Raw genomic sequence first — 14,111 nt, forward strand, 5'->3', positions numbered from 1 at the left:
GTGTTGGGACTAGCTGGAGAAGAATACTTGGACTAAGGAATGTAGAGGCGGCTAAGTGGCAAGGACAAAGACTAACTGTGATTTGTATGGCCAACCTAGGAAGCAACAAGAACACCCTGATATGCTTCCCACACCACCTACTAGCACCTTCCTAATCTCCTCGTCTAACAACTCCCAAGGCTTCTATCGTTGAAACTGAAGTGTCCTCTGGGACAACGACCTAACTGAAATTCATATCAGTCTGTAATTCTTACATATTACTCTGCCACATCATATATTCTTAAACTACAAGATTTTGTTTATATCTGACTGAAATTTAGTCCACGTACATGAGTTTTAAATGAATGATAAATCTATTTAAAATGTTTGATGCACTGTACCCTAATTTCGATAAATTTAAGTCAGTTCCAAAGAATGCCCCAATCATTCCTGCTGTACAACAGTTTTAAATACCCACCCTCTACTAGTTACTTAATAAATCCTAGTCTTGATAAATCTTACATCGGAAGGAGAGCAACATGTTAAACTATATACTTTTACAAACAAATGTGTGTTCATTGCACTGCTTTTTTCCTAGTGGTAAAATGTCATTATTTGCTCAGTTCCTTATCATCATCTTTATTTCCATAACCCTCCAACATCTTAGCTGCAGTATTCTTTCCACTCTTCCTCCCAAAGCCACCTACTCTTCTCAGTTGGCTCTATCAGTTCTACATTGAAGCTGGCACAGTGCTTACCAGTGTACTGTCTTCAATCTATTGCTCTCTCTGACACCTACCCTTTCATCTTGGTTTCCCTTCACAAAAGGAATGTTCTCCTCAATCTAACCTGTATTAAGTATCAAAGAATGTGGAGCAACAATGTAGTTGTCTGTAGCGGAGTATATGGTGTACAAGTTTTTGAAGGAACACTTCTTTTTTCTTTTATTTAAATTCTTTATACATATTAACAAATGGAAATATTAATAAACACTGAATTAGAATTCCCAGAGGATGGAACTAGAGATGGGGAACAGTTCCAAAGGAATGGTTCACTAAACTGAATGAAAGGACCGAGGAAAGACTTCTGAATAGCAGTCATTCCCTCTCTCTTTAGGTCAATCTTGTTCCCACTTAAATACTTTCCTTTTTTGGGTCCCCACTTGTTACTCATTCCTCATTCTTTCTTCAGTTATGGTTCCTTTTGTTCACAGTGTTCACCTGTCCTTGTTCAATTTCAAATCTTTCTCAAATTCTCTACATCTAGTCCTTTCCATAAGCCAGTAATTTATAACTTTATTACAATTTTATATTAAAATTAACGCAAAAGTTCCTATTCACCGAAACTTATTTTTTTTATTAGCTAGTGTACGTTTGAAAACACACACACACACACACACACACACACACACACACACACACACACACAAACTGATTGGTTTGCAAGAAGGAACCCATATCCAGAAACAAATGGCTTGGATGCTGGAGAGCATGAAAGTATAAGAATGAATGGTTGTGACAGTTTGTTCCAATTTGCTTTACTGCCTAAATACAGAAGGTATGCAACCCTTTAGCATCTATGTACTGCAAATGGATGACCTGGACCTAATAACATTCCTATGCATGCGCTACCTTCCTCCACACAGCCCTTGTGTGCATCCTACTGCAGACGTTGTGTGGTCTGCCAGTGCAGTAACGTTAACATCAACACGACATGTACCAGTACAAAGCTGTGGAAATGTTTGACATGGTGTCTGCATAGGGCACAGAGAACAGCAATGGGAGAGTTACTTCTACTGCAAGGTTGTACGCAGAATGTTTTCCAAACAGATATACCCTATTTCATTTCACATTCGCTGTCACCTCAGACAAGCCGGAAAGTTGCACGAAAGTATTTTCTGCATGAGGTGTGTCCGATGTACAGCAAAGTAGTAGCACTTTGTGCTGGGCACTTGCGAATACTATCCCCAGTCTACTGTTGCCCTGTGGTAGGTGTTGAAACATGATGCGGGTTGTCCACACTTCTTGAACACTACAGTTGGAGGAGCACATGCTGACAATGTTTGAAGAGAACCCAGCCTCCAGCAGTTGGCATGTGGCACAAGCACTGCACATGGGTAAAAGTGCTGTGTGGCACGATACCCATGAACACTGGCTCCAGCCATACCATCTGCACACAGTCCAGTCACTGCGGGAGAATGACTATCCACAAAGGGTACAGTTTGCACAGTGGTATTTACAACAATGCACACTGCACCCACAATCCTGAGCTTCACGCTATTCCCATGTGAAGGGGCATTTTAAACTTGCACAACATGTAAATTTGGGTGGGTGAAAATCCGGGTGCACAAGTGATATAAAATTACCAACACAGGGTCAGTATTAACATCTGGCTTGGATAATTGTTGACCAATATCATTGGGCAATATCTACTGCCAAACAGATTAACAGGACCAATCTATTTCACATTTATTAAAGACGTTTTACCTACCCTATTGGATGTAGTGCGACTAAATGTTCGGGTGGACAAGCGGCTGCAACACAACTGAGCTCCAGCACCCTCTCATGTGGGTGTGTGGAACCACATCCCAGCTGATTGACTGGTAGATGTGGACCAGTTCCACGACCAGCAGGACGGCAGATCTGACATCTATAAAGAGCATGTTGCACTGCAGCCCAGTAACATCAGTGGTGCACCTTATCACTGGAGTTTATGAAGCAATTGAAATACTTCAAAGACAACAGCACGTACTAGCTCATGTGCTCGAGGCTCAGCACTGACGTAGGAGGTAAACAGCTCGTTTGTAATGTAAACTGGTCAATGTACTACTTAAGTTGCATTTATTGACGTAATGTGGAATGCAAATCATCTCAGAATTCATCACTTTTTAGTGCCAAAGCTATGGGTTTCTGGATTCAGGTTCCTTCTTGAAAACTGGTCAGTGTGCCTTTCTACACAACATCGTAAGCGTTGTTGGCATTTTTCTGGGACATCATGTACATAATACAAGTTTTTACAGAATATAATTTTAAACTGACATTAACTGAATTTATTAAAATGGTTCTCTGTACCACCTTCACCTATCAGTTTCTGAGGTACAGTTGGTAATCCACTGAAGGGAGTAGAAGACAGTCTTACTGCCTGAAGTCCCTTCTAATCTATTTTGTCTACTCACATCGCTGATCTTTTTAGTTTGAATTTTGGGAATTTATGCTCCTACATGAGTCTGATGTACAATGATATGAGATATTTACGAAACTAGGGGACCTAACAGACTGCTCTGCCCTCCTCACTTACAGGATTTGAAGATCAGTGATGGCGATCAATTTCCTAAAGCATTACAATGCAATTCTAAAAAAAAAATACTTTATGGATTGTTTGAATGTTTACCTGTATTAAATACTAAACAATGTGGAGCAACAATGTAGTTGTCTGTAGCCGAGTGTATATTGTACAAGTTTTTGTAGGAACACTTCTTTTTTCTTTTATTTAAATTCTTTATACATCTTAACAAATGGAAATATTAATTAATAAACATTGAATTACAATTTTTAATAAAAATTGTCTTTATTCTTAATTAGTGGTTATATGACAATTAATTAAAATATATAACACACATACAGTATAATGTAATTAGACAAGAAAGAAGAATGGTGAACAAATATAAATGAATGGATGTTCATTTAAGTGTTCCTGTCAGTAGAACTAGGAATTTCACCTCATTCAGAAGCATACTGGTCAGCCACAGCCAACTGTAATTTAACAGCTTTCTTGGTTGAATTTTCCTTTTGGTACAATTTACATCACATCTGTTAAAGTGCTGCCAAAACTATGTACGTACACTGTAGAATCGAAAGCTTAGAATGACAACTATATTTCCTGGCATACAATATTATATTTTACTAGTAATTTCAAATTCCAAAGCACATCTTCATCATCAGGCCTTCAGTCAACTACTGAAGACCTTTATTGAGATAGCATACTTTAACAGCAAATATTTTACACTCCTACTCACACTCTATGGGTCAAAGTCAACACTAATGTTTAATCGGCAAGTAAGCTAACGACAGCTCAGTACTCTACACCATTTTTAAATTGCTTTTATACTTACATATTCCATAGCAAACTGGGCATTAACTTAATACTAAAAAACAAGTGGATATGAAAGAGATAAAGAAATGTCATGAATACCAGTTTATTTCTGATCGAAATTATACTTTTCACTAGATATTAAAGAGAGCTTCACAACTTTGAATCAATGCATAATAAAATTACTTAAATAGGATACAAATAGAGCACCAAATATTAACTTATCATTCTCCATCATTTTCTATGCCACCTGCCTACTTATCTCTCTGGGTTTTACTGACTAACTTTTCATCTGATTAAATTTCATTTTCACTCTTTTCTTAGTAATTTTCCGATTTATCTTATAATCTTTCTATATTATTCCAACTTCTCAAGTATTAACTGTAACTGTACCATTTAACTTTGTTATTTCCTTCCAATTTCATCCCCCTTGCCCTTTGTTGTGTTTCATTCTGTTTCTGTGTGTTCTGCCTTTCAACACATCCCCTCACATCTCAGGCATTTGCTCCCTCAATTATTCTTATTTGCCAATTTCTCCTCACTGTTTTCTGTCTTTTGCTACCTATCACATATTTGTCTCATTGAGCTTTTGTTTTCTTCCCCAAAAACTCCACTGCCACACAGGCTTTCAGACTTTTCAAAACTTACACAATACCTCTAATTAGCATTGCCTAGAACAACCTTTCACCATCTGCTTGCATATTTTTTCTCCCACTTTCTACCAATGCCAAACTACAAATTACGTTCGTACAATTCTTTAACTGACTAAATTCAAATATGTTGCAGAATAATACCACCTAAGGAGCGAAGTAAATATTGTAAGAGTGAGATGAAGTTCATCTTATACAGCTATCAATATTTTTCCTTAGGCAATTTGTATTGTTTCTCTCCTTATCTCACTCGTCCCTTACTACATTCTTTTGACATTTAGTCTCTGCCACCGCCATGTGTTCTAAAATGGAATTACATTAATAAAGTAAGATACAACAGTTATCTCCTAAGTAATTAAAAACATCACAGTCTAAAACCTTTGCTAGATTATCAAGATGTTCTCCTGGGAGTCTTTTTTTATCCCAAAAAATCAGTACCTATACATATACCGCTTGGACACTTTTGTATCAATCATGTGTCAGTATGTAATCTTTTGGAAAATAGTAAGACACATTAAAAGAGCATGCTCTTCCAGGAACTTAACAACTGAGGTTTACCTAAAAATTTATTAAATGTTATAAAAAGTATGTATGAAGAGTCAGATATCTACTGCAGGCAAAAATAATCAAAACAGAGAGAGTATGAACCTAGGTTTACTGAGGATGCAGTTTATCACCCATGCTTTTTAATTAAGATCTACATAAAGCAATTTTTTTTGAAAATGATAAATGAACTAACGTCTTACTCTTTCAACTTTGAAAACCAGACTACATACTGACAATGTCATCAGCAGATGGCTGAGTAATAATTACTAACAGTGAGAATAACCTACTAAGAGCAGTATCTTAACTACAAAGGATCTGATCTTCATGCAACTTACAGACACCTGATTTAAAAAAAAAAAAAAAAAAAAAAGGCAATAGTTTTTATGGAAGAAACAAAATTAGATCCAAATGGGAAAATAGGACAGAAAGTAAATTTAAACACTTGGGATGCAATGTATCACATAAAGATGAAATTTTTTTGAACATAGAAAAAATTTTAACTTAATGGTAGTACTACATGAACCTTGCAAAGAAAAGTAAGAAAAGAGAGAATTCAGAAATTTTACGAAACACAGTCATTCCTAGATGTAATGTACAGAAGCGAAAACTAAACAACACCAACAACAACAACAACAAAAAAAAAAGGACCACTAAAAATCCGGAGTATGGAAATGAGACTTTTCAGGCATGTAGCAACATACATGACAGACTTCAAAAAATACTTTACAAATACAAACCGACAGGATGAAGAGACCCAAAGCCAGATGGAAGGACTTGGACTAATCTCTCTAAGTCGATGTAGTAACAGGCAAAGCCTAAAACGTGCAGGAGGAGATGGTGATGACGTAAGACGTCCAATGAAACAGAAGATTATTAGCTAAACTTTTTTCAGTGCATAAATCTGCAATTTCTAGTAATTAACAAAATAAATGTACTTATAACTAATCAGGAACCCAAGAAAGTCTCCACAGAGCTTTATTGCAAATGACAGTTTTTGAGTGGAAAAAAAAAAACCAGATTTCAGAAACTTTTCCACTTCTTGCATTACTGGATGTGCATTTTGACTTGTTTTATATACTTAAGCTTAGCTATGTAAGATACCAAAACATAAATCTGCAAGAGTTATTCACAATAATGACATGCTTACTCCAGGTATTGGTTTCTTTGTGGCTGAAGCTACATCCTCCGATAGCTTCAGCAGATCCTTCTTTGCATCAGCCAAACTATTAAATTTCTTTATAGTCGAAACTGTCAACGAAGTTTTGCTACTGTCAGCATCTCTACGGTTTCCCAACTGTTTGCTTGCAGCTGGCTTTTTTTCACGTGCTGCCATCTCCCCTGTCAGTCATTAGCATAGACACCTGAAACAGTGTGAACAATCTTGAGTAATCATATCAGGCACATACAATGAAGTGAACACATATTTTTCAGCTCTGAATCGACACAGTTACTCCGCAAATAAGCATCTGTTTCAATGACAGGAAAACCCTGTGTAAGTGGATCCATTATACCAAAGTTTTCTTACATAATATGAAAGCAATCTTAAACTGATGTACTGAACCTATACCTCACATGTACATGAATTATGGGTGTGTCAAGGCACTACTGAAAACATTAAAACTTATATTGCTGTGTCACACGACTGCCTTATAGCTACAGTTGGAGTACAAGATCTCTGCTGCTACACGACTCACCAAGCTGTTAAGCGACCCCTGTTCAGCTATTGTCACAAGTGTGTGAGACAAAGCGTTGGTCTTTAAGGGGACATAGACAAGAACACTATCATTTACTAACTGTCACTGGTTCTGTTCTGCTGCAAAAGGCTGGGTAATTAAGTGACCTACAAAAAGAGAAAAACGTAATCTTTAATATTACATTAACTGATGCAATTCCTGGGAAACTGCCTGCAATGTACAAGCTCATTATTCTTCTAGAGTAACTTTAGTGAACAGCTGACAATAGTTCCAAATTATTATATCAAAATGCTTAAGAAGGGTGGAGAGTGGTAGTCTGTAAGCACACGAACCATCACAACAATTAAGAAAGCTACTAGAATGAATTTTGTTATAGTTTGGGGTCAAGGCACAAAACTAAACAGTTACAAAGATCATGAAGGGAATTGATGGAGAATATTAAGTGGGAGCACCTCAATATAAATACTCTTACACAACACTAGTTTTGAATTCTGGCTTTCTAAAGAACCAAACGTCAGTACTTGGGGAACAATGTTGCTTGTATACACATTATCTTAACTGTTGTATAGGAAGCTCTGAAGATGACAATCATTACTAGGACAAGGAAAAAATAATTCTTCGTCAACATGAAAGAACACTTGTGTTGCTTTTATCATATAAGTTACACTGAACACATAATATACTCATTTCAAGAAAGAAGGGAAGCTTTTGGATTTTATAAGATCAGAATATGTAAACCAAGATGACAGCCCAACGTTTGTCAAATATTCATACATACAGAATGCATGATGTATTTTAGGAGCACACATCACTCCTGCGGTAAGCCTATGTAGTACACAATTGAAGACTACATTCACCATGCTGAACATGTAAACGTATTTACATAACAGCTACAGTTGTTAAGCCAGGTTTGATAAAAGAGCATTTTCATGGAAATAAATTTTTCTCTGTGGTTTTATTATTCCACAATTTCAATAGTTGTATTAAAAGGGACACATTTGTGAAGAAACTGATTCCCTCTTTAACACAAATGAAACATTGATTTAATAATGACAAAGGTGAGGATTTTTGAGCTAGCACAGTCTCAAATATTAAAGGGGAGATAGTATACGCAAGCTGACCCATGAACCAAAGAATTCAAGTTCCAACTTGGAGTTGTATGGGAATATTTGAGAAGAGGTTCACTGCTTTGAGCCATTAACATTTCTGCACAGGAGTTTACATAAAATATCTGTAACATACAAAACAAAGAGTCTGCATGATAGGATGGATGCATAGATTAATTCCTAATACATAGAAAGAACATCTATAATTTATGTTTGGCAGTACTGAATCATAATTAATCATAATGGGAGCTACATGACAGTAAATAGTGCAAGGGTAACCTCTTATCATAAAACAAAATTTTCCAGAAAGATCCTTTTGGCAGCATCTGCGAAAAAATTCTGAAGTTAAAGGCTTCATTTAACTAAATTCTTGGTGGCTTCCATACATAATAATGGTAGATTATACATACATTACCTGATACATTTCAATGACACTGCACTACTCTCATATGTTGTTAGAATTCACAACAAGTTTCTGAGTCTAGAAAGGGCTCCAAACATGGCTGAGTGTTTTTAAACTACCATATGTGTTTTCAAATTTTTAATTTATTATTATAAATATGGATGTGCACAGTTCCCCTTTTGGTTTTGCTTTCTCACTACATAATGTTTGTCAAAGAGGTCTGTCTATATATGCACAACATAGTAGCATATTGGCTGGCCTACAAAATATGAAAAAGAAAAATATGATACCTGGAAATACTTTGAATATTAAAAGCTTAAAAGTAATATTACAACTAAGTCTGAAAAAAAGTTTAGCCAATTCAGGATTTTAAATGAAGCTCAACTAGAAAAAAAGTTGCTGGGTTTCTGTCAAACTGCAGAAAAACCAAGCTACATTACTGCAGAAAATGCAACTACTACTATAATATTGCATGCATACAATTAATCGCCAAAACAGTATCAGTGCAAGAATAAATAGGTTAAATGACATTCTCAGGTCCAATGACGAGAAAAATAAAAATATCTACAGTTTTAACTAAGCAGCTGTTTCTCACACAGCTAATATTCCGAAACGCCAAACTTCAGAAGAAATAGGACACCGAGCAAGCGAGATGACAAGATTTACAATAATTTGCAATTACTGTACAGGGCACTTTTAGAAAACCATAATTTTTATGGGAACATTAGCGTTTCGGATAGCCACGACATTAAACAGAAGGAGACAAATTATGTGACGGAAGAAAGATATGATAAGTCTGTAAATTATATTCTAAAAAAATTGTAAAAAGATATTATACCCGCGCGAAGAACAGCCAGAGGGATTTCCTACTGTTTCATTCGACGGTTTTATAAATTTTCCGTATTAACAATTTAAAAAAAAAAAATGGTCGTCCATACATACTACTGTTTATTGTCAAGCCACTACGTTTCCGCATTACAATTACGAAAGTGCTAAATATGCATGCAGGGCAATTCGTCAAGCAACTAATCGTTAATAATGTACAACTTTTTAATTTAGTTTTATTGTTTCATAATGATCCAAGCTTTACTTCTGCAGGACAAGTAGTCAATGACAAAGACACCTTAAAGGGTAAGGCAACACAAAAACTTTACTAATTGACAAACAAAACACGAACGCAAAGTCCCGAATTTCACTAATTTTTGAAGTATGTTTTCGTGCATTTCACTGCTGCGAAGTCTCAAATTGTTCATTTCAGTAGAATGTACATACCTCTTTTTGCATTCGAAACATTAAAATTCAAGTGCCTATTTCATATACTTCACGAAAAAACGTTTTGAAATATAGGCATAGGGAACACACACCGCTATCACCTTCCCTGTTTCATGTTATTTAGCGCCACCTATGCGAAGAAAATCACGTAGCTTGCGAGAGACATATATTATCAAGAATTTCACTGTACTACATAAAGTTACACACTCTGTCGGATGATTTTAATCCGCATGCTAGACTAAAGTTCACAATAAACACAAAAATCAATGTATTACTTGAGATTTAGGGGATTTAAACGAAACATTAGCGCGTACGATGCTGCACTGTGCACTTGCGCCCTACATCCATGTTGGACTAAAGCAAAAAGAATGACGACGCTAAGCGTAACACCCCTAACACGAATATGGCAGCCCTCAGAGTGGGTATAAGGAGCTGTACTACGCTATTTACGCCAAACTCGTGTTTGTGCGGTCATTATGGTCTTTATCGAGATGTCAGTCGTCTTAAAACGTTACCCTCCCTTCGCATGGTAATATATTACTTTCTTTCCGAAGCCTTTATGTTTTAAATACAATAATATTTCTATATTTACATATGAATTACAGATTGATCATCGATACAAGTGTCATAAATATGTTAAGACATCTCAGATTTAACTTGGATTAACGCAGAGGCATGTTTTGTGGAAAAAAATTCTTATTTCGTAGGTCTTGTCTAGAAATTCCTCGTATAGATCTAGTTCCGAGGAAGGCCCCAAGGAATTGTATACGGGCTTTGAAATCTCCAGCTCACCCGAGGAATGGCAATGGGTAGAAAGACTTTTGGGGCCAAAAGTTGTACCGCAGCCAAAGCCGAAGGCAGATTATCCATCTGGCTGGAAACCACCTTCAGGTAAATTTTAATACAGAGCCAAGCAAGGATCTGTGACATACGTATTTTAGGAATGATAATAGAAAGCGTACGGCAAATGTGATCAGTCGACTGTTTGACGCGAAGAAATGTTACAATATAACAGTGTGGTAACCATTTTTCGAAAACTGCTTTTGTACAAAGCGCCATGATTACTATAAAATATAAAGCGAGCTCAATCTGTGTGATCTGTGTATGCTACTTGACAGCAAAAGCAGGCTTCTTATTCTGTGTCATTGATTCAATAAAAGATCGGATTTGACTGAAATGTGAAATGTTTCGGCTGTCAGTCAGTAACGTTCGTGTACTTCGTTATAACGCTGCAGCAATGTTCTGTGTATCGCATATAATTATTTAAGTTTCTGCTAGATAATTCGAAATGTAAATATTTACTTTTACTTGCACAAAAACAACAAACGAGAAATATGTGCATTTTTACATTTTTTGTCACTGTCCAGTCAGAAGAGTATCAGTAGTTTAGTTTTCGTCAACAGAGATGCAGTAATGCACCAGATGGTTGTAGCAGTGACATAGGCCTCTAACTGTTTTGTAACAGAATGGTGTACTTATGTTGTCGGATGAACTCTGAATTATAAACAATTTTTTTCATTTGTGGTATACATTGAACCTTGTCAGTTGGTCTAATATGACTTTTTGTTTAGATGCTGCTTTATCACTACCATATTTTGTAAAACGGAATAAGAACTACATGCTGCCAGTGTATCTGAATATTAAATTCAGAGGACAGCGGCGTATAACTGTAGTTCGCAATATCCAAGGTGACATATGGGTATGTATCTGTTGTATTTTATTCACTGACAAGTATAAATATTTTTAATTGTTTTACATCTGACATAAGTCATTGTTGTACTTTGTACCATAACAAATGTTAAGCGCAGTAGTATTTTATGTAAAATTCAGTTCTTCCGTTAATAATGCTTGTATTACATTCCTGTACTGTGTAAAAAGAGTTTATGGGTGAAAGTAGCAGCCAGAGGGAATTTTCTCTTCACATACCTACTGTGTGACAAACAGGATTGCTGTTTGTCCTAGGATCGAAAATTTTTAATCGCAATCCACTGTTTTTTTTTTTTTTTTTCCAAAGGCAAACTTAGTTCACATAGGATACATGCTGTTTAAAGTTGTAGATCTGTTGAATAACTATACATTTAGCATGATTTCGTATGTCTTTCTTGTGTTTACATTACAAGAAATATTTTGATGTGTAATGCAAGTTTTTTAAAACTAATACCAGTATATTTGGTGCAAGAGCTGTTAAAATACAGCAGGAACTGTAGACACACATATAAAAAAAGTCCTTTTTTAATCTCTCTCTCTCTCTCTCTCTCTCTCTTTTTTTTACAAAACCTATTTTATTATTTAGTTTGATGGTTTGTGGAAAGAACAAGAAACCATTATTTCATTGCATACATCTTTTATTAATAATTGCTTTATGCCTTTGATTAGTTACGTTATTAATATTGCATAGGAACAACATTAATTTTATGTTCATGACTGTTTATATCCTGTTTCAGCTGATGGAACGTGAATTGAGAGAGCATCTGGAATCTGTTGTAAAGAAACCTGTTGTTACAATGGTCCATGAGGTCTGCTGCTTAATAAAAGTCAAAGGAGATGTTTATTTACCTGTGGAGCAGTGGCTTTATCAAAAGGGCTTCTAGTGTGTAGTGTAAATAGAAAACAACATGATTCAAGTAATTTTGTACATTTGATTTCATCCATGCATGAATAACATTGGAAGGGTGATTTTAATTATGAGTTCAGTATACATTGTGGACTGAAGTTTGCAGTACATCATGCATAAATTCTAACACAGAAATCTAGACATTTGTATCCTGTCATAATTCCATGAGGCAAATTTGTAAATAAAGATGGAGCTATATAATCCAAGCTACTAGTAAAGTAATTCAGATTAAAATGATTTAACAAAACTTTTTTTGTGCTCAATAGCTTTTGACACACAGTTTTTGGGTATAATGGAAAAAAAAAAGTTTTTGAATTGTAAATGAGATATTACTACGTAACTTTTTGAAAACTATTACACAATTGATGTTTAGCAGGTAGAAACAATCCTAAATGGGAATAAAATGTGACTAATTTGTAATAAATGTATGGTGTTGTGATATTTGATAATAAATATTCATGTTTGTATAAAAGCAGATCTTAATCTTTAAAGGTCATGACATATACTGTTTTATAGGATAATGGGGAACAGAAAGATGGGGGTGGGGGGGTGTGGGGTGAGAGAGAGAGAGAGAGAGAGAGAGAGAGAGAGAGAGAGAGAGAGAGTAGCAAACTGCTCAGTAAGTGTGGACATCTATTTAGGTCTGTATGTCTTTGTTAATGTACTCCCAATGTGTAGTAAACTGCTACCATCCGCAGGAGAATTAGTAAAAGTGAAAAGAATATCCCTGGCAGTGGCAGTACGCTTGGTGTAGCTTCTTTGCAACTCTACCTCAACCACTCACGTAAAATGATTTGGTATATATTTCCTTGACAACACATCAGTGTTGCGATCTCTCTGTAGGCAGCTATTGTTTTTGTTTGCACTTTACAGTGGAAAGCTCGCAACAGTGCTGCCAGCTCTAGGGATTGTCCTTCACTGACTGGACTATGGTATATGTTTTAACTGCTCTTAATGTCATGGACGAATGGAAAAACTGGTAGAAGCGGACCTCGGGGAAGATCAGTTTGCATTCCGTAGAAATGTTGGAACACGTGAGGCAATACTAACCTTACGACTTATCTTAGAAGAAAGATTAAGAAAAGGCAAACCTACATTTCTAGCATTTGTAGACTTAGAGAAAGCTTTTGACAATGTTAACTGGAATACTCTCTTTCAAATTCTGAAGGTGGCAGGGGTAAAATACAAGGAGCGAAAGGCTGTTTACAATTTGTACAGAAACCAGATGGCAGTTATAAGAGTCGAGGGGCATGAAAGGGAAGCAGTGGTTGGGAAAGGAGTGAGACAGGGTTGTAGCCTCTCCCCGATGTTATTCAATCTGTATATTAAGCAAGCAGTAAAGGAAACAAAAGAAAAATTCGGAGTAGGTATTAAAATTCATGGAGAAGAAGTAAAAACTTTGAGGTTCGCCAATGACATTGTAATTCTGTTAGAGACAGCAAAGGACTTGGAAGAGCAGTTGAACGGAATGGACAGTGTCTTGAAAGGAGGATATAAGATGAACGTCAACAAAAGCAAAACGAGGATAATGGAATGTAGTCAAATTAAATCGGGTGATACTGAGGGGATTAGATTAGGAAATGAGACACTTAAAGTAGTAAAGGAGTTTTGCTATTTAGGGAGCAAAATAACTGATGATGGTCGAAGTAGAGAGGATATAAAATGTAGACTGGCAATGGCAAGGAAAGCATTTCTGAAGCAGAGAAATTTGTTAACATCGAGAATTGATTTAAGTGTCAGGAAGTAGTTTCTGAAAGT

At 36.0% G+C, this 14,111-nt stretch overlaps 2 protein-coding genes across 2 annotated transcripts in view; one reads left to right on the forward strand and one right to left on the reverse strand.

The window, feature by feature from the left end:
• The window catches only part of LOC126209861 (mucin-17), a 154,312-nt gene extending 144,236 nt beyond the window's left edge, over positions 1-10,076 (reverse strand). Inside the window, exons 1-2 of the mRNA XM_049938987.1 lie at positions 10,015-10,076; positions 6,412-6,625 (exon numbers count right to left, since the gene is read on the reverse strand). Coding sequence (XP_049794944.1) covers positions 6,412-6,597 — 186 coding nt within the window. The 5' untranslated portion in view covers positions 6,598-6,625; positions 10,015-10,076. The remainder of the gene's footprint in view (positions 1-6,411; positions 6,626-10,014) is intronic.
• A 39-nt stretch (positions 10,077-10,115) lies between these two features.
• LOC126210500 (probable 39S ribosomal protein L49, mitochondrial) lies at positions 10,116-12,756 on the forward strand. The gene is made up of 4 exons (XM_049939744.1): positions 10,116-10,268; positions 10,447-10,630; positions 11,311-11,438; positions 12,184-12,756. Exons 1-4 carry the CDS (start codon positions 10,143-10,145, stop codon positions 12,328-12,330), a joined length of 585 nt encoding a protein of 194 aa, XP_049795701.1. The 5' UTR covers positions 10,116-10,142; the 3' UTR covers positions 12,331-12,756.
• Positions 12,757-14,111: the final 1,355 nt, after the last annotated feature.

This window comes from Schistocerca nitens, chromosome 10 (genome assembly GCF_023898315.1).
Source record: "Schistocerca nitens isolate TAMUIC-IGC-003100 chromosome 10, iqSchNite1.1, whole genome shotgun sequence".
Taxonomy (NCBI): Eukaryota; Metazoa; Arthropoda; class Insecta; order Orthoptera; family Acrididae; genus Schistocerca; species Schistocerca nitens.

Excerpts from the sequence above, each read along its gene's own strand:
- LOC126210500 (XM_049939744.1), top strand. The coding sequence starts at position 10,143 with ATGGCAGCCCTCAGAGTGGGTATAAGGAGCTGTACTACGCTATTTACG. Across the intron at positions 10,269-10,446 it reads CGTTACCCTCCCTTCGCATG|GTCTTGTCTAGAAATTCCTC; the intron begins GTAATATATTAC and ends CTTATTTCGTAG. Across the intron at positions 11,439-12,183 it reads ATATCCAAGGTGACATATGG|CTGATGGAACGTGAATTGAG; the intron begins GTATGTATCTGT and ends ATCCTGTTTCAG.